The 18,313-nt window shown below is 47.9% G+C and overlaps 7 protein-coding genes across 15 annotated transcripts; 3 read left to right on the top strand and 4 right to left on the bottom strand.

Moving 5' to 3' along the window:
* Positions 1-1,239: 1,239 nt before the first annotated feature.
* LOC100859722 (scale keratin-like) lies at positions 1,240-2,033 on the bottom strand. Of its 2 annotated transcripts, XM_046903866.1 has the most exons (2): positions 1,998-2,033; positions 1,240-1,896 (listed from the first exon to the last, which is right to left on the bottom strand). In XM_046903866.1, the coding sequence occupies exon 2, from the start codon at positions 1,872-1,874 to the stop codon at positions 1,509-1,511; it is 366 nt and encodes a 121-aa protein (XP_046759822.1). In that variant the 5' UTR covers positions 1,875-1,896; positions 1,998-2,033; the 3' UTR covers positions 1,240-1,508. The 2 variants fall into 2 exon arrangements, with proteins under 2 accessions (XP_046759822.1, NP_001264904.2); NM_001277975.3 differs by lacking the exon at positions 1,998-2,033 and having other exon boundaries at positions 1,241-1,899.
* Positions 2,034-2,669: 636 nt separating this feature from the next.
* LOC100857270 (scale keratin-like) lies at positions 2,670-3,620 on the top strand. The gene is made up of 2 exons (XM_040652546.2): positions 2,670-2,801; positions 3,003-3,620. The coding sequence occupies exon 2, from the start codon at positions 3,024-3,026 to the stop codon at positions 3,387-3,389; it is 366 nt and encodes a 121-aa protein (XP_040508480.1). The 5' UTR covers positions 2,670-2,801; positions 3,003-3,023; the 3' UTR covers positions 3,390-3,620.
* A 1,625-nt stretch (positions 3,621-5,245) lies between these two features.
* Positions 5,246-6,155, bottom strand: LOC121107561 (scale keratin-like). Of its 2 annotated transcripts, none has more exons than XM_046904005.1 (2): positions 6,084-6,155; positions 5,246-5,896 (listed from the first exon to the last, which is right to left on the bottom strand). In XM_046904005.1, the coding sequence occupies exon 2, from the start codon at positions 5,860-5,862 to the stop codon at positions 5,497-5,499; it is 366 nt and encodes a 121-aa protein (XP_046759961.1). In that variant the 5' UTR covers positions 5,863-5,896; positions 6,084-6,155; the 3' UTR covers positions 5,246-5,496. The 2 variants fall into 2 exon arrangements, with proteins under 2 accessions (XP_046759961.1, XP_040508479.1); XM_040652545.2 differs by having other exon boundaries at positions 5,246-5,883; positions 6,084-6,102.
* Positions 6,156-6,728: 573 nt separating this feature from the next.
* On the top strand, positions 6,729-7,601 carry LOC121106491 (scale keratin-like). The gene is made up of 2 exons (XM_040652544.2): positions 6,729-6,872; positions 6,982-7,601. The coding sequence occupies exon 2, from the start codon at positions 7,004-7,006 to the stop codon at positions 7,367-7,369; it is 366 nt and encodes a 121-aa protein (XP_040508478.1). The 5' UTR covers positions 6,729-6,872; positions 6,982-7,003; the 3' UTR covers positions 7,370-7,601.
* A 2,252-nt stretch (positions 7,602-9,853) lies between these two features.
* LOC396480 (keratin) lies at positions 9,854-16,069 on the bottom strand. 4 transcript variants are annotated; one of them, XM_046903921.1, is made up of 2 exons: positions 15,924-16,069; positions 9,854-10,726 (listed from the first exon to the last, which is right to left on the bottom strand). In XM_046903921.1, the coding sequence occupies exon 2, from the start codon at positions 10,703-10,705 to the stop codon at positions 10,235-10,237; it is 471 nt and encodes a 156-aa protein (XP_046759877.1). In that variant the 5' UTR covers positions 10,706-10,726; positions 15,924-16,069; the 3' UTR covers positions 9,854-10,234. The 4 variants fall into 4 exon arrangements, with proteins under 4 accessions (XP_046759877.1, XP_040508256.1, XP_046759876.1 ...); XM_040652322.2 differs by having other exon boundaries at positions 15,944-16,069; XM_046903920.1 differs by lacking the exon at positions 15,924-16,069 and adding an exon at positions 11,759-11,862.
* Positions 13,774-15,290, top strand: LOC101750550 (scale keratin-like). Its single transcript, XM_004948233.5, has 2 exons — positions 13,774-13,810; positions 14,425-15,290. The coding sequence occupies exon 2, from the start codon at positions 14,446-14,448 to the stop codon at positions 14,932-14,934; it is 489 nt and encodes a 162-aa protein (XP_004948290.4). The 5' UTR covers positions 13,774-13,810; positions 14,425-14,445; the 3' UTR covers positions 14,935-15,290.
* A 429-nt stretch (positions 16,070-16,498) lies between the features above and the next one.
* LOC396479 (keratin) lies at positions 16,499-18,057 on the bottom strand. 4 transcript variants are annotated; one of them, XM_046903919.1, is made up of 3 exons: positions 17,982-17,997; positions 17,082-17,391; positions 16,501-17,042 (listed from the first exon to the last, which is right to left on the bottom strand). In XM_046903919.1, the coding sequence occupies exons 2-3, from the start codon at positions 17,345-17,347 to the stop codon at positions 16,865-16,867; spliced, it is 444 nt and encodes a 147-aa protein (XP_046759875.1). In that variant the 5' UTR covers positions 17,348-17,391; positions 17,982-17,997; the 3' UTR covers positions 16,501-16,864.
* Positions 18,058-18,313: the final 256 nt, after the last annotated feature.

Below are 18,313 nucleotides of genomic sequence, written 5' to 3'. Positions count from 1 at the left end.
GTCATTGAGTATCATAAAATTAAATGAATCTGTTTTGAACATAAGGGCTCCAACACCTGACACCACAGATTCAAGCTTTCTTCCCGAACACTGACCACACTACTGCCCTGGACAGCATCTGTGCTCATCCATCCTCTCACTGAAGAGCTTTTTCCTAAGAGCGCAGTTTGTTAAAATTCCCCTCTGAAAGCATTAAGCCACTCCCTCAGTTCCCACCCCTTGGCATAGCAAACACTGAACTCAATTTCTAACAGTTAAGAAAGGATACAGTCAAAAATGATCCTAATAAATAGCAGATATTTCTTGCTATCTCCTGTTCTAACTTTGCATTATAGCTTCTGTCACCTGGATCTTCTGCTGTTCAGGCCATACTCAGCTTCAACTGCATTCAGTGCAGTAATCATTGCCTTGATCCAGACTTCTCACAAAGATCACAAGTGACTCACTCAGTCCTCAGAGGAAAAAGGTGGCCCAGAGACATCCCTGACCTCAGTGGGATCTGAGATTCATGCCACCCATGCCCGCCTAGGCCTCACTGCTGCTAAGCTGTACCGATTGTGCTTCACCCCATTCGAGAACAAGTGGTCACCATCTATTCTGTGGTCCCCATCTATTCTGTGGTCCCAGCTCCTCCGCTTTGGTACTACTGATGGATTTAATCCACATGCCACCAGCAGGCTGACTTGTGAATATCGTGTCAGCACATCCTGATACCAGAAAGTTGGAGAGAGGGGATCTAAGCTCAGCTTGCTTCCAGGTTATGGCTGATGCCATTCACATCCCCAGTGATCACAGCCTCAGGGCATGCTTGAGGCTCATGCACCACTTTGGTGGCCACCTGCTCACCTTGGTCTCTGGAAGGCTCTTTTCCAGCCAGGAACTGTCAGTGCAATAAGGAAGGAGTGTACATCCTAATGACTACGCTCCAGCCTCCCCTGTGCTTTGCTCCAGAGCTCATGCAGTGCTTCTACAGAGCAGAGCGATTTGGCAGGGCTGCCCCCACTGCAGAGATGAGGAGGATGGGCAAGGGAGCGTGGTCAGCACCCTCCTGCCCTCTGTCCCATCCACAGCTTCCACAGAGCCAATAAAAGGCCCTCTCTGCCATATCTACTCCTCACACCGCCACCATTCTAAGGGGAACCTGGGATCCTCATCAGCAGGATTCGCCCTAGCCCAGCTGTCACAAAACCACCTGCTACTTTTTTTGAAACAACAACAAAGAGAGGGAGAAGACATTTATGAATGCAGGAAAACTTTATTGTTCCCAGATCATTGAGAGATGAAGACAGAGAAAAAAAGGAAGGCCAGGCTCAAGTTGTAGCCCATGGATGAAGAGGAATGGGCAGGAGAATGAGGCAAAGCATGCAAAGCTGGCAGTACTGCCAACTGCCCATCCTTTGGCTGCAGCTGGAGCTGCTCAGCACTCCTCAGCATTCCTCAGCACTCCATGCCCAGGAGCTCAAGCATGAGCAGATGCTGTTGGTGCTGGTTGAAAACAGAGCCTGGGTTTAGCAGGGCCCACAGGTGTCCCACAGCTTCCTGCTGTAGCGGGGCAAGGCGCAGGGGCTGTAGGCAGGAGACACGTAGGGTCTGCCAAAGGTGCAGAGGCCGCCTGAGCCCTGAGTGGCCCCGGCGCCGTAGAGGCCCCCCAGCCCCAGGGAGCCCCCAAAGGCGGGTGCTCCGGAGGAGCCCACCACGGCTTGCTGGGGGAAGGAGCTGAGGATGGGGCCGGGGAAGGTGACGACGACGGGCGGTGGCTGGATGAAGGCCGTTGAGTCGGGGCACTGGCGCGCGCACAGCTCGTTGCAGCTCTCAGCGATGGGCTGGGGCACGGCCACGCTGGTTTTTGGTGGGCACAGGTCGTAGCAAGACATCTTGGTGGGATGGGATGGAGCTCTGCAAGAGGGCACAGAGTGAGAGAGTAGAGGATGGCTGCAGCCCAGGCACAGGGGGCTGAAGCAGGCCTGGGTCTGGAGCAGAAGTGCTCTTGGACTTACCCTGTTCCCAAGGAGAAGGTGGTCAGGGCAGTGCTTGGGAGAGCTCTGTGCAGACCCAGCTTTTATCCCGGCTGGGCCACGACTCATCACCCGCTGGGCCAATGGGCAGAGGTGGCACTCTCTGATGCCGAGGTCAGGCTGGTCTGCTCCTGCTCTCCCTGAGTCAGCAGCTCCTGGCTGGATCTGTACAGGACCCATTACTGCCATCCCTCCACTTCCTGCTTCATGGACCAAATGCGTTGTGCTGAGCAAGCAGTGACAGAGAGGAGTGCCTGCGATTTGTGTTTCCTTAACTCACTCCTTTGCAGATAACTACTGCAAATGCATTTGTCATTCAGACGCTGGCATGCAGGAGGCCTGGGACAGACCTTCCACTTGCCCATTTCTGTGACCTGCTCCTCCCTGATGTTCTGCATTGCTAGCATGAGGCCACAGCAAAACCAAGCCCCTGGGGAAGCACTGATGCACACACGATACTGCCACGCAGCATTTGTCATGAACCCTGCCCCCTTACACAGGAATGGAATAAGAGGACAGAAGGACTAATTGGCCCATTAGCAGAGGGCTAGCCAGCGTCTGAGCAGAGTAATTGCAGGGGCTGAGAGGGTGGGTGGGGGCTGCCAACCAATTGGCATCAGCAAGACAGCCTAATTGGTATGCACATAGGAGATTGGGGTTTGGCTGCTGATAGCCACGTGCCCCCATCATGGCCAGCTCCTCCCTTTGCTCACCAGGCTCCATAAAAGCTCTGCCCTGTGTGAGCACCAGCATCCACCGCTGCTTCTTGGCTCAGCTTGGAAAAGGGTGAGTGGTTGGCTCTCCTTTGGCTGGTCCTAGCGTGGATCAACCTGGCAGGAGAGCAGGGTGCTGTGGGGAGACTATGGCCCAGCATGAATGACAGAGGCTATAGTCCTTCTGCACGCAGAGCAGTCCGTGGTCACCCTCATTGTTCGGCTAGAGCATCTTCTCACTCACAGCTCCTTTTCCTGTGGCTTTGCATTGCAGGCTGATCTCTCTCACACCAAGATGTCTTGCTACGACCTGTGCCCACCAAAAACCAGCGTGGCCGTGCCCCAGCCCATCGCTGAGAGCTGCAACGAGCTGTGCGTGCGCCAGTGCCCCGACTCAACGGCCTTCATCCAGCCACCGCCCGTCGTCGTCACCTTCCCCGGCCCCATCCTCAGCTCCTTCCCCCAGCAAGCCGTGGTGGGCTCCTCCGGAGCACCCGCCTTTGGGGGCTCCCTGGGGCTGGGGGGCCTCTACGGCGCCGGGGCCACTCAGGGCTCGGGGGGCCTCTGCACCTTTGGCAGACCCTACGTGTCTCCTGCCTGCAGCCCCTGCGCCTTGCCCCGCTACAGCAGGAAGCTGTGGGACACCTGTGGGCCCTGCTAAACCCAGGTGCAAGCCTCCACTCTTCCTCCATTTTCATACTGTATATGGATCTCTAATGTCTACTTTGTCTTCTATGGCCCTGAACTGGGCCCTGTGCTGGCCACTGCCTTGAGGATGCCTCCAGAAATGCTTTTCCTGAAGCCCTAGGCACCTCCATCCTGCCTAGGACTCTACTACATCTTTGATGTTGTGTCCTTTCCTGTCTTTACAATAAAATAAGCCTGCATCCAATATTTGAATCCTGGGCTTTTCTTCCTGGGCACAGTGGCCACTCCAGGGCTTCCTTCTCCCACACATTGTTCCCACACCTGGCCCTGAATAGGCTGTCACTCCCCTGCTGAGCCCAGCTGTTTCCATGGGTCAAAGCCCCTCACCATGGCAGCTCTCTCTCACAGTGTGCTGCTGCCCATTTTGATGAGCCCTGTGTGAATGTAGAATGCTCCCCGACGAGCAGGAAATGTACCAGCAGGGCATTGTAAGTCTGCCATGCCACCTCCTGATGGTGTTCTGCAACTCCAATAGCCTCAGCAATACCTTCTCCATGCCCCATCTGAAGAGGCACAGATTGAGTTCAGAGGGAACTTCTAGAAAATCATTCACTCCACTTGCGTGCTCAAGCTGTTCCACCAACAGCCACTACAGACAGTCATTGGGTATCATAAAATCAAATGAATCCGTTTTGAACATAAAGGCTCCAACACCTGACACCACAGATTCAAGCTTTCTTCCCGAACACTGACCACACTACTGCCCTGGACAGCATCTGTGCTCATCCATCCTCTCACTGAAGAGCTTTTTCCTAAGAGCGCAGTTTGTTAAAATTCCCCTCTGAAAGCATTAAGCCACTCCCTCAATTCCCACCACTTGGCATAGCAAACACTGAACTCAATTTCTAACAATTAAGAAAGGATACAGTCAAAAATAATTCTTGAAAATAGCAGATATTTCTTATTATCTCCTCTTCTAACTTCGCATTTAGGCTTCTGTCACCTGGATCTTCTGTTCTTCAAGCCATATTCTTCCTCAACTGCATTCAGTGCAGTAATCATTGCCTTGATCCAGACTTTCCCTCAAAGATCACATGTGACTCATTGAGTCCTCGGAGGAAAAAGATGACCCAGAGACATCCCTGACCTCAGTGGGATTGGAGCTTCATGCCATTCAGCCCTACCTCGCTGCTGCTGAGTTTTAGATCCAATGATTCACTCCATCCTAAAACAAATGGTCACCAACTATCCCACGGACACAGCATCCCCACTTTGATACTACTTATGAATTTGATCCTCATGCCACTGGCAAACTGAGTTGTGAATGGATGCCAGCACAGCCTGACATCATAAAGATCAAGACAGGTCATCCATGCTCAGCCTGCTTCCAGATTATGGCTGATACCATCCACATTCCCAGTGATCACAGCCTCAAAGCATATGGCTAGCTGATGCTCCACTCGGTCACCACCTGCCCATGTCCGTTTCTATAAGGCTGTTTTCCAGCCAGGAACTGTCAGTGCATTAAGCAAAGGCACTATTTTCTAGCAACCACTCTCCAGCCTAGCCTGTGCTTTGCTCCAGAGCTCATGCAGTGCTTCTACAGAGCAGCGCAACTTGGCAGAGCTGGTTCCACTGCAGAGATGAGGAGGATGGGCAAGGGAGCGTGGACAGCTCCCTCCTGCTCTCTGCCCCTTCCACAGCCCCCACTGCCCCACCAAACTGCCCTCTCTGCCATATTAACTGCCCACACTCCTGTAGTTCTAAGGGGAACCTGGGATTTCTCATCAGCAGCATTTGTCCCTCCCCAGCTGCCACACAAATACCGAGGTTTTTTTCTGAAAAAATAATGAAAGGGATAATCCAAAATTGGAAGCAGGAAAACTTTATTGATGCCAGAAGGGTTGGAGAATGAAATAGAGCGTAAAAGTTAGGCCATGGAAGAAGATGAAGGCCATGGAAGAAATGAGAAGGTCAAGAGGATAGGGAAAGGTGCCGTCATTGCCAGCAGCCCAGAACTCATTTGGGACTGGAGCTGCTCAGCACTCTGCAGCACTTGATACCCAGGAGCTCTGGCATGAGCAGATGCTGGTGGTGCTGGTTGAAAGCAGAGACTGGGTTTAGCAGGGCCCACAGGTGTCCCACAGCTTCCTGCTGTAGCGGGGCAAGGCGCAGGGGCTGCAGGCAGGAGACACGTAGGGTCTGCCAAAGGTGCAGAGGCCCCCCGAGCCCTGAGTGGCCCCAGCACCGTAGAGGCCCCCCAGCCCCAGGGAGCCCCCAAAGGCGGGTGCTCCGGAGGAGCCCACCACGGCTTGCTGGGGGAAGGAGCTGAGGATGGGGCCGGGGAAGGTGACGACGACGGGCGGTGGCTGGATGAAGGCCGTTGAGTCGGGGCACTGGCGCGCGCACAGCTCGTTGCAGCTCTCAGCGATGGGCTGGGGCACGGCCACGCTGGTTTTTGGTGGGCACAGGTCGTAGCAAGACATCTTGGTGTGAGAGAGATGAGCCTTCAATGCAAAGCTAGAAAAGGGTAAAACTGTGAATGAGGAGATTCCCTGGCAGAGCTGCGCCCATGACCAGGGACTACCATGCATACAGCAGGGCTGGAGCCTCTGTCACTGCTGTAAGGCAAAAACCACCTCCTGCATCCTGCCCTCCTGTATGGGAGCCCCACAACAGCTCCTCCAGAGGAGGCCCAACCACTCACCCTTTTCCCAAGCTGAGCCAGGAAGCAGTGGTGGATGCCAGCACTCACCCAGGGCTGCTTTTTATGGGGGCCGTTGAGCATGGGGAGGAGCTGAACATAATGGAGGCACGTGACCCTCAGCAGAGAAACCCCAATCTCCTCCCCGTGTTACACTGGGCTTTTTGCTGATGCCATTTCTTTGGCAGCCCACACCTGCTGTCTCAGCCCCTGCCATTACCCTGTTTGGACACTGGCTAGCCCTCTGCTAATGGGCAAATTAGTCCCACTTCCCTCTCATCCTCAGCCTGTGTAAGAGGGTAGGGAGTGTGACAAAGACTGAATGCCAGTGTCCTGCATGCCACAGCTCTTCCCCAAGGGCTTGGTTTTGCTGTGGCCCCATGCAATCTGTGCAGAACCCCAGGGAGAAACTGGGTCGTGGCACTGGGCAAGAAGGCCTTTCCCAGGCTTCCTGAATGTCAGTGTCTGAATGACGAACACATAGCAGTTGTTATCTGTAGAGAAGCAAGGTGATGAAACACCAAATCAAAGGTTCTTCTCCAGGGCACTGCCTGCTCAGCACCATGCGTTTGCCCCACAAAGCATTAATTTGATGGAAGGTGGCAAAGGGGCCACTGCTGGTCCAGCCAGTGCCTGCTGACTCAGGGAAGGCAGAAGCAGGCCAGCAGTAGCAGGGAGTGCCACCTCTGCCCATTGGCCCAGAGGATGATGAGCTGCAGGACAGCCAGGATAAAAGCTGGTGCTGCTCAGGGCTCTCCCAAGCACTGCTCTGGCCTCCTCCTTGGGAACAAGGTAAGTCCAAGAGCACTTCTCCTCTTGCTCCAGACCCAGGCCTGCTTCAGGCCCCTGTGCCTGGGCTGTTGCCATCTGCTGCCACCTGGCACTCTCTGCCCTCTTGCAGACCTCCATCCCATCCCACCAAGATGTCTTGCTCCGACCTGTGCCCACCAAAAACCAGCGTGGCCGTGCCCCAGCCCATCGCTGAGAGCTGCAACGAGCTGTGCGCGCGCCAGTGCCCCGACTCAACGGCCTTCATCCAGCCACCGCCCGTCGTCGTCACCTTCCCCGGCCCCATCCTCAGCTCCTTCCCCCAGCAAGCCGTGGTGGGCTCCTCCGGAGCACCCGCCTTTGGGGGCTCCCTGGGGCTGGGGGGCCTCTACGGCGCCGGGGCCACTCAGGGCTCGGGCGGCCTCTGCACTTTTGGCAGACCCTACGTGTCTCCTGCCTGCAGCCCCTGCGCCTTGCCCCGCTACAGCAGGAAGCTGTGGGACACCTGCGGGCCCTGCTAAACCCAGACCCAGACCACCTTTCCTCCTCATTCCTCATCCTGTTCCTGAATGCGTGAGGCCAACATTGTCCTGCAGGGTCCTTTCTGGGCCTTGTGCTGACTGCTGCCTTGAAGAAGCCTGAAGAAACACCTGTCCTGAAGCCCCAGGCATCTCCTGCCTACCTGGGTCTAGTACATCTCTGCTGTTTGTTGTGTCCTTTCCTGCCTTTATGATTAAACAAGGTTGCATCCAATGCTTGAATATTTGTCTTTTCTTTTCAGTGAGCATGGGGGCTCTAGAGCTCCCTTTCCCTGCACATGGCCAGCCCATTTGGACTGGACAGTCTCTAAGATTTCTTCTGAGGCAGGCTGTGTTTCCTTGGGCCAAAGCCCCTGACTGAGACAGCTCTGGCTCCCACAGCACTGTGACACTTCAGGAGATGTCCTGTCAGAATGCAAGGCTGCTCCCCTGGCCTCTGTGACTTACATCCCCATGCCTCCTGCAGACCTCCAGTCTCCCTGTTTTGGGCACTGCACTGAGTTCCTCTCTTCCTTTCTTTTTGCCTGTATTACTCCGGTATCTTTTCTCCCTAGTCAGCAGGTGCATGGCTTTTTGCTTTGTTAGTGAACAGAAATCATCCCTTTGCTGTCACTCCCATCTATTAAACTATCTTGCTTTTCCAGTCTCAAAGTTTGATTCCCTCCCCTTTAATGCCAATCAGCTTTGTTCTAACTGCATGTTAATTGGAATGCTTCTAAATGATGAACCAGTGCCATTAGTACATACACATAAGGGGAGTTTTTCCAAGAGTAAGCCTTAAGTAATCAACCAGTAACTACAGTCCATTCCTTTAATTCTCAAATGATATTAGACACAGACTGAAAGAATATCGTTACATACTGTATTGCAACCAGACATGACCTCACCCTGAACAAGCAACCAGCTCAAATGAAGCTACGCAATCATGTTAGTTGGGTGCTAATAGCTCTCACCAATCTTGTTATCTTGGGCTAGGCACTTGCTGTCTAACACAATATGCATCTAGTTTTAGCTGGCTTGGAGCCTGCCTGGCACTCTCAGCAAATCCATTGAACATTTGGTAGGAGAAGCTCATGTGTTCAGCACTTTAAAAAGTACCTTTTAGAGATGTGCACGAGAATGGGGATCCCACTGTTTAGGAGAAGAGAAACAAGAGAAACAGAAATCAGTCATCTCAGTTTTGTAAAATTGTTGCAGGTCATGAGCCAGGTGGGAGGAATCAGGGCTTTGCTCAACTCAAGAGATGCCAGAGCCAAAGGGATGCAGGTTGGTGTCGCATAAAGTAGGATGCTAGTTGTCTAGCTCCAGGGAAATCAGTGCAGCAGTGTCCTTGCCTCAACACATGTGAGACCAGAGGGCAGCAGAAGGAATGGAAAGCCATTGCCTTGCACCAAAAAGTCAGGAGACCTTCTCCACTCTGGCTGCTTGGGCTGCTTACCCAATTGTGGGTCCCTTGGGGGAGATCCACATTCTCATCTGAGCCCTGCAGGCTTCAGCACTATCCCAGCTTCCTACAGACCCCCCAACAAAATCCCAGGACCAGGAGGGCAGGTGGTATTGGGAACCAAAAAAAAAAAAAAGGGAGAGGGAGGCTATTGGTGAGGATCATTGGATCATTTTTTTTTTTCATTGAAATCTTCTCAATATGTATTTTTTCATGAGTAAACAAAATATTATCCCCTTAAAATAAAAGCAAGATGCATTATACAATAGTCATACTTTTGATCTCAACTCATTGCTACTTTCAACATAGGGCTATCTGATATACCCACATACTTAGGGGACAGTGAAATTACCAATTTAATTCTGGATTGCTACTTCACAGCACTGAGGCCTGGGCTCAAGAAATCACACATTCACTTTCTCATTGATAGTGAACGTGAAGTAATCCCTAAAGCATCTGTAAAAGCAGTACTTCATTTTCTTTTTACTTCACTCAACTGTGGCATGGGCTTGTCCAAAACTTCCTCAAGGCAACAATTAGCTTCACAGTAAAGAGGTAGTGCTTGATCACTGCTCATCAGATACCTATCTTAAAAATTATCTCCCACCCATCTTCCTTCTATTGTTCTTTTTTCTGAATGTAATTTGACAGAACTTCAAGACAGGTTTATCACTTTATATGTGAACACAGTGATATTTTCTAGTAACTTATACAAGATTTAAAAACAAAAAAAAAATGTCAGCACCAAACTCTAACCAAACACTGGAAGTTTGACAGCTGGAATAATAAGTGTAGAGGAGATGCAAGGTAATCCCATCTCAGTAGCAAAGCAAAACTGGGCAGACAGCTTCCTTCACAGCAAGACTATGTGAGAGTTACCAATGGCTCTCCCCAAGGCAGCTCAGCCAGGAGTATCAGTGGGCTGAGAGCCTGCCTGGTCTGGGTGGAAGGCAGGCCACATTCAGGGGAAAGGACACCTATACCCATATAGGGACTGCAAAGGAAAACTAGAGAGTCAAGCATTAGATACAGGCTCGTTTTATTGCATAGACAGTAAAAGACACAACAGCAGAAGTGCAACAGTCTTTGGTGGGAAGGAGTCCCCTAGGGCTTCAGGAACGGTGTTTCTTCACGTTTCTCCTAGTCAGTGGCCAGAGAAGGGCCCAGAAATGACTTTTGGGGATATGGATGGAGTTGAACATGCCTAGCCACTGACAGGGTACAGAAGAGATGAAACAGATGACAGAAAAAGAAATTAGAAGTGGGTTTTAAGGAGCTATTCTGTCTCCACTGCATTAAGAAATTGTTGATGCTCTGCCTCTTATTCAGGAGCTCAGCTGAGGATCAAGATAGTACTACCCACTTGCCAGTTTGCTCCCATGAGGAGAATATTTCTGCTTGGCTTAGCAGGGCCCGCAGCTGCCACGGCGGTACCTGTTGTACCGGTAGGAGTAAGGGCTGCAGTAGCCAGAACCATAGGATCTACCATAGCCATACAGGCCCCCGTAGCCCAGGGAGGAGCCTCCATAGCCATACAGGCCCCCATAGCCCAGGGAGGAGCTTCCATAGCCATACAGGCCCCCATAGCCCAGGGAGGAGCCTCCATAGCCATACAGGCCCCTGTAGCCCAGGGAGGAGCCTCCATAGCCCAGGGAGGAGCCCCCAAAGATGGGTGCTCCAGAGGATCCCACAACTGAATCCTGGGGGAAGGAGCTGAGGATGGGTCCAGGGAAGGTGACAACAACAGGAGGTGGCTGGATCACAGTTGTGGAGTCAGGGCACTGTCGGACGCATGGCTCATTCCCACTGTCAGCGATGGGCTGGGGGCGGCTGATGCCACCGATGTTGGTGGGGCACAGGTCATAGCAGGACATCTCTTAGGAATGGAGGTCGATCTGTATAATACCAGGTTGATTGTATTAAGCACAAGGCATTATTTGCATAACTATAACCACTACAGAGTTCTCTACCTTTCCTCCATATGCATTAGGATAGTTTTGCTGCTTTAATTTTTTCTATTTCCTGAGGTGCTTTGGTGAGTCATTGGATCAGCACAGCACTTGGAGTCCCCAAGAACCCAGTGTGGTGTTATGCGTGATTTCATGACTCTAGCTCATCTTTGCTACTGATCTTCTCTGTGATGAGCCTCATAGAGAGAAGGATTATAAGTCACCAACTATTCAGATTTGCTCAGTAACTTCTTTGATGAGACCATTCCAATGGAATTGCAAAGACTATTTTCCCCCTTTTCTAAATACTGGATCACGGCAAAGATATTTATGACCAGTTTGGCAAAAGAGCTTGGAGCTCCATATTAAAATGCCCTGTAGCTAATCTCCATCCAAATGACTCACTCCCATCAGCACCAAAAAACAGCTCTTCACTTGTTACCTCCTTAAGTTCTCTGCACAATTCCTTATTGTTATAAAAAAAAACCCCTTATTTCCTTCATGTTTTTCCTCTAATTCAGTGCCTAATCTCTGATAGCATTCATACCCATTTATCTCGAGTTCATTTTAAAGCAACATGAGTGATCTGTAATAGAACAAGCTGGACATAATGGAAGGTCCACTTTTAAGTGGAAACCTTTCGCATAAACCATGTAGATTTAAGCTTTTTCTTTTTTTTTTTTTGTATCTATCTGGGTTACTGAAAGTACAAGAGCAACAAGTATTGAATTTGTCACACCATTTCTTCAACTGTTGGAAGTAAACTGATAATCAACTTTTTATGCCCTATCAAGAAACTTTTGGTTGGCTTTGAAATTAAATGCCAGCCCTGAATATGGCTGTGCATAACCATTTGAATCATTGCTGTAGGATTTTCACCTAAAATTTTACTCATTAGTACTAATTAGAGACCATCCAACATTAAATCACATAGAAAAGAGGTATTACAGTAGTCACAAAGAGCAGATTCAAACTTACCCAAGTCACCAAGAGGAGCAAATGAAGAGATGAGGTTGGAAGAACCCTGAGTGGAGTGTGCTTTTATACAGCACAGACTGCCTGAGGGGTGAGAGGCTGGTTTTGTGAACATCAAGTTAATTAGCTGACACAACGCATTTTTTGTATTGATACCTCCATAAAGTGATGAAATTCTCTTGCTTTCTGTTTTTGCTTATTACTTGATTCCAATTATCATGCAACATAGCACACGTTACGTCACGCAAGGGTCTTTGATCTAAAACAGTGATGGGTGAAATGAGCGCATCTTTCATCCTAAAACATGATTCATGAAACTGATATTAGTTTTCTACCCTCTTTAGAGTTGCACCATGTAGTAAGCTGCTTATATGTAGTTAATGCTTCTTTTGCTGTGTCATACAATGAAGATACTTTATCGCAAATAACCTGCTGAGAGTTGTAAGTACCTTACATAAGGCTACATTGAACAGACAACTTTTAGATGTTCAAAATTTAAATCAAAGACCATTCACAGCTGCTAAAGGTTTCTGCCACTCTTTCACCTATATTTCCTATAGGTAAAAACATCACCCTTAAGATAGTGGTGTCTGAACTGCCATTGAAGTGACACTAAGTGAACAGATTCCCAGTGAATATCAGAAATAAGCATCCGGATACTCAAAGCACTCAGCTTAGTTTATTCCATGAGTTTGAAAAGGTACATTTTCCTGAGTTTCAATTAATTCCTAGCTCGCTTGATCCTGGAGTCCTTGATCCTGGTTTACAACTGATCTTACATCAAAAATGATGATTGACAGCATCTCTCAGCAGAAAACAATTATGAGCTGGGAAACCACTGGGAAAAGAAAATAGTGGCTTTTGCTGAGGTTTCTTTCTTTACGGCATTGTTTTAATACCATATCATTATGATAGTTATCGTAATCATCATAATTATCAACCTAGTAATCTTCATATCACATATTGTTCCTAAATTATGAGCTTTTCCAGCTCTGGAGATTTCCTGTACTATAATACTGAAAACTGTCCCCAAGTTTTATGGGGACATTCCAATGGACTTTCTAATACCTCACAAGCAATCATTACCACTTTGTGCATACTGCGTCAGTATTGCACTAAAAACCCAGATGCAAACACTTTCCTATTATGAGATATTATCACATTAAAATATATAGGCCAAGGTCACTTGGGTCTTTAAAGTAATCAGTTTGTGGTTTATAGCAGTTCTTGGAACTTTGACTTTCTATTTGAAATCTCGTTTCCATTTTATTGAAGCATGCATTTGTTCACAAGAAGTAATCTGCATGTGTTAAACATTTAATGAGATTCCAACCCATGGTATGATAGCCACTGCCTTCATATTGTGTCAAAATAATACAAAGGAAAGTCAAGTTTAATGGAAAAAAACCTCAAAACTCCATTTCCAGAGAGGTTTGTGATTACCAGCTGAAGTATTCCTCTATTCCCGAGACTGAAAGACAACTGGTAGAGAACTCCCCAGAAGCCACTGAAAGACGCTCCTTATTTCCTGATCACTGTATTTGCCCTGTGATGCGTGTTTGGTGGTAGAAGTGTTAAGCCTGCAAAAAGCCTCCAGCCTTCATTGGAACGCCTAAATAAATTTAATTTTCTCTGCAGGTAAACTATTTCCTCAGCTGATTACACTAAAAGACGCTGTGAATGGATAAAAAGAAATTACTGTCTTCCTGTCATCTTAATAATGTACAACTCTTAAAGAAGTTGAGTCAGCTTGCTTGATCCCCTGAAGAGCAATGAAATAAAAAAATAACTCCCAGAGATGGAGAGGTCTGTGGTGGAGTGTGCATGTCACGCTATGTGTGGGTTTGAAGTGCCTGCAATATGCAAACAAAAAAGCAAAAACAATTTCAGCACTTAGAGGAACTGCGTGTCCCACAGTTTGGGGTTGGTACCTAATTATGAACTCAAGCATGGGATGCCTAACATCCCTCAGGCAATGGAAGGAATTGTATAAAAGCTCTCTCCTCCAGGTCCTTCTTATCCACTTCTCTCACCTTACTCGCCTCCGTGATTTGGGTAAGTCAGATTTCTTTCAAGCTACAAAGACTAACTTGTCACAAACTCTTGGTTCAAACTCAGAACCAAGTGCTCTTCAGGACTGCCAGACTGTGAGTGATCTGTGATTGATTGCTTATGAGAATAATGTTTTTTTTTTTTTTTTCCCCATTTACATGGGAGCCCTCATGAAGCCAGGCTCCAGAAAAGGACTTTGAGGGTATTTTAAGCAGCTTTGATTCCCAGGATTCTAACATCTTAATGCTGAAAGGGATTTCCTTGACTGTCTATAATTCTGTATATTATTTTAAGACAAACAATAGTTCATACACATAGGCAGAATGATGGCAGTGTTCAACAGAGTTCTACTACTGAGTTTGTAGCAAAGAGGTAGATCTCAACTAGTACTATACAACTGAAATTAACTTATCTGCAAATAACAAAAAAAAAAAACACATTTGAAAAGCATATTAATTTGACATACTGAGGTTAAGACCACGCTTAAAACTACAGTGCAAAAAAAAAAAGATAGTAATAGGATGTGTACTTCCCAGGTTTGTTACTGCTGGACTGCTTTATTGCAAGCTAGTTTTTCATATTTCTTTACTGCTAACATAAAGGTCTGTGCTTTGCAGACTGACCTCCATTCCTAAGAGATGTCCTGCTATGACCTGTGCCCCACCAACATTGGTGGCATCAGCCGCCCCCAGCCCATCGCTGACAGCGGGAATGAGCCATGCGTCCGACAGTGCCCTGACTCCACAACTGTGATCCAGCCACCTCCTGTTGCCGTCACCTTCCCTGGACCCATCCTCAGCTCCTTCCCCCAGGATTCAGTTGTGGGATCCTCTGGAGCACCCGTCTTTGGGGGCTCCTCCCTGGGCTACAGGGGCCTGTATGGCTATGGAGGCTCCTCCCTGGGCTATGGGGGCCTGTATGGCTATGGAGGCTCCTCCCTGGGCCACGGGGGCCTGTATGGCTATGGAGGCTCCTCCCTGGGCTACGGGGGCCTGTATGGCTATGGAGGCTCCTCCCTGGGCTACGGGGGCCTGTATGGCTATGGTAGATCCTATGGTTCTGGCTACTGCAGCCCTTACTCCTACCGGTACAACAGGTACCGCCGTGGCAGCTGCGGGCCCTGCTAAGCCAAGCAGAAATATTCCCCTCATGGAAGAGAATCACCAATGGGTTCCCAACAGAAGATCTCCATGTTGCTCTGATTCAAGACTACTGAGCTGTTTCTCTTCAGCCCCATCAAATTTATCCTCTCAATTCTACTTTCAGTTTCTACTATAATGCTTCTCCCTTCATGTTTCCATCATACCTTGTGTAAATGTAACAAAACTGCAGAAATAATTCCTGGTTGTTTAGATAAACTAAAGCACAAGAAGGAAAATGAATCATGTGAATGAATTCCTTGGTGAAGATCAGTTGCTTATTTTCTTGGAGACTCTGAATGTGTATTAATTTCTCAGTATCATTAAAAGTTTATTGCATCAAACTTGTACTTTCTGGTGTTCTTTTCTCATATTTTTACCCTAATTATTTGTTTATTAAGAAGCCTACAACAGCTGTACAGCCTGTCCAACTGAAAATCTACACCATGTAGATAGAAATCCCAAAAGTAAATCACACAAGAGAAACATAAATTTCAAGTCTACAAAAGCAGAGTTCAAGGCCTCGGAGCAAAAGGAACAATTGCTCTACTCTCCCCATATTTCAGATAAACATACAAAGACCTCTTATGGAAACAACAGAAAGCTTAGGGTGGTATACCCACCAATTACAGTTTAGTAGTATTAAAGAAATGAACCTACAGATTCATGACTTTAAATTCTTTCCCAACAATTTAGAATTCACTGTTGATTTCACAGAATATCCCAAGTTGGAAGGGACCCATAGGGATCACTGAGTCCAGCTCATAAAAACACAAAAGAACTCCACAGTTTTGCCATAGTTCTACATTAGTGTTGATTCATCACTGCTAGCAAAAACAACAGAAACAACCAAGGTATTTAGGGTACCCAGAAAACTTCAGCATTAAAAAAATCAGACCTCCATATACACATCCTCAAAACAGCATTTCTCTCTTCCTTCTATATAGGAACACCTCACAACTAAAGCCCGTACTTACCTGCCCTTTATTCTACAGACCTGTCTTCCAGAGTCTCCTGACTTTCTGGCTTCTCCTGCAATGCTTCTCACCCAATACATCCACCAAAGAGCCACACTCCTCTGAAGATCCCATCTTCTTGTAGCTTTTCCCTCTCAGCAACCCCCTACCACCATTCTCAACCTCCCTAAATTCCTTCCCATGCAGGAGCATTCCCCCCCCCCCCCCCCCCCCCCCCACCTGAGGGCCTCAGCTGCAACTCGTTTCCCCATAATCTGCTCATCTGAGCCATTGGCTCTTCTATTGAGACCAGGGAAAATCACCAGGTGGCTCATTAGAAAAGGGAGGTTTAATGTAGTTATTTTCTAAACATTCTGTTATTCTTCCATCACCAGACCAGCTGGGAAGGGAGAATTCCTGTTCACAAATATGTGTTCAGCGCAGTGAAGAGTGTCAGTGTTCACTGATGACTGGATTGCATTAACCCTTTCTAAAGCTTATCCTATGTAAAAAATTATCTTTCTTTCTTCTGTTCTTTCTATATAGAAAGCTTTTCTGTACAGTAGAAGAAATTAAAACCAAAAGTTCATTTATCTGATTCAGAAGAAAATTGCTTTAATAAGAAACATCCACAGAAAAGTATTACAGAATGCCAGGAATAAACACTGCAGTGCAGACAGATCTTTCCATAATTATTTTTTGGTTGAACAGTGAAATGCCATTATATAAGAATCAAGATTGCATATAGTACCCACCAACTATACACATAGGAAGAAAAAATAATCAAAGAAACCATGAGTAGAATGTGAGGAGATTAAAGACGCTCTGTGTGCTCCCAGCTCTACTGCAGTGAGATGAGATCACTCACAACTTCATATCATTTCCTTTGGGACTACTGCTATGGATCAAGATTGTATCATGGAGTCACTGGATATTCTTCATGTAGGTTACTTCTGTATGGCTTAGCAGGGCCCACAGCTGCCACGGCGGTACCTGTTGTACCGGTAAGGGCTGCAGTAGCCAGAGCCATAGGATCTACCATAGCCATACAGACCCCTGTAACCCAGGGAGGAGCCCCCATACAGACCCCCATAGCCCCCATAGCTCCCAAGGCCATACAGACCCCCATAGCCCAGGGAGGAGCCTCCATAGCCATACAGACCCCCATAGCCCAGGGAGGAGCCTCCATAGCCATACAGACCCCCATAGCCAAGGGAGGAGCCCCCAGAGCCCCCAAGAATAGGTGCTCCAGAGGATCCCACCACAGCTTGCTGGGGGAAGGAGCTGAGGATGGGTCCAGGGAAGGTGACGGCAACAGGAGGTGGCTGGATCACAGTCGTGGAGTCAGGGCACTGCCGGACACAGGGCTCATTGCAGCTGTCAGCGATGGGCTGGGGGCAGCTGATGCCACCGGTGGTGGTAGAGCACAGATCGTAGCAGGACATTTTTTGAGGATGGATGAAAGCTGCAGTACACACTGATGATGAGACTGAGTAGAAGACAAAGAAACACAAAGAAATGATTATAGCAGTTTACACGAAGGTAATGAGTAGAGTATAGGAGTTTGAGCAAATAGCCAGTTTTGCTAAATTATTTAAACACAGATCATGTGGCTTGCCCTGCGTGGATGGCTTATGAAGTTATTTGACATGACAGTAAAGCACAAATTATTATGCTATTATCCCAGTTCCCATATAGGCAGCCATTGCCCTTATATAAACCATACAATTTCAATATTAAATAAATATATGTGCAAACATTCTGGGCCAGAATGTCCTCCAAAAATCTCTTTTGAAATGACTAGTCCCAAGATTCTAAAAAACTCCAGAATATGCAAAGGTTGCCATAGGTTAAATGCAAGGCAGTCAGAGTAGTGGAGTGCAAGTCCCATAGTGAGCTAATACTGAGGCAAAACCTCTGCAGTGCCCCCCATATTACAGGTGCATTTGTCAGCCCAGACCTGATGCGAGGTTCTCTGTCTCAGTACAGTACAGATGCACTCAAGAGCATGGATAGTAGACATCAGCTGAGGTTAAATCCAGCATTAAAGAGGTAGCAGTAGAGAAGAAACAGACTTACCTGAGCCACCAAGAAGTCAAGGGGAAGTTTGGAAGAGCTATGAGAGAGAGGAACTTTTATAGCCCATTTGAGCAACCGGAGGTACAAGATAAACATTTGTTGCCCGCCCCAATTTCAAATGCAGGTAACCCATCAAGGTGATGACATTGCTTTGTTCATTATTGGAGTTTACAAGTCCTTTCAAAATTCTCTTGTAAAGGAACCTGAACATTACATTAGGTGACGGGGAATTCTTTCATCTTGTGACTTGTTGGGGAAAATTAATACCTGGCATTATTCCAGTCGCTTCTTTCAAATTACGAAAGAAAGAATTGCACTTGCTCCTCTTGTAT

This window comes from Gallus gallus, chromosome 25, assembly GCF_016699485.2.
Source record: "Gallus gallus isolate bGalGal1 chromosome 25, bGalGal1.mat.broiler.GRCg7b, whole genome shotgun sequence".
NCBI classification, from domain to species: Eukaryota; Metazoa; Chordata; class Aves; order Galliformes; family Phasianidae; genus Gallus; species Gallus gallus.
This window is presented reverse-complemented; position numbering and strand designations above follow the sequence as displayed.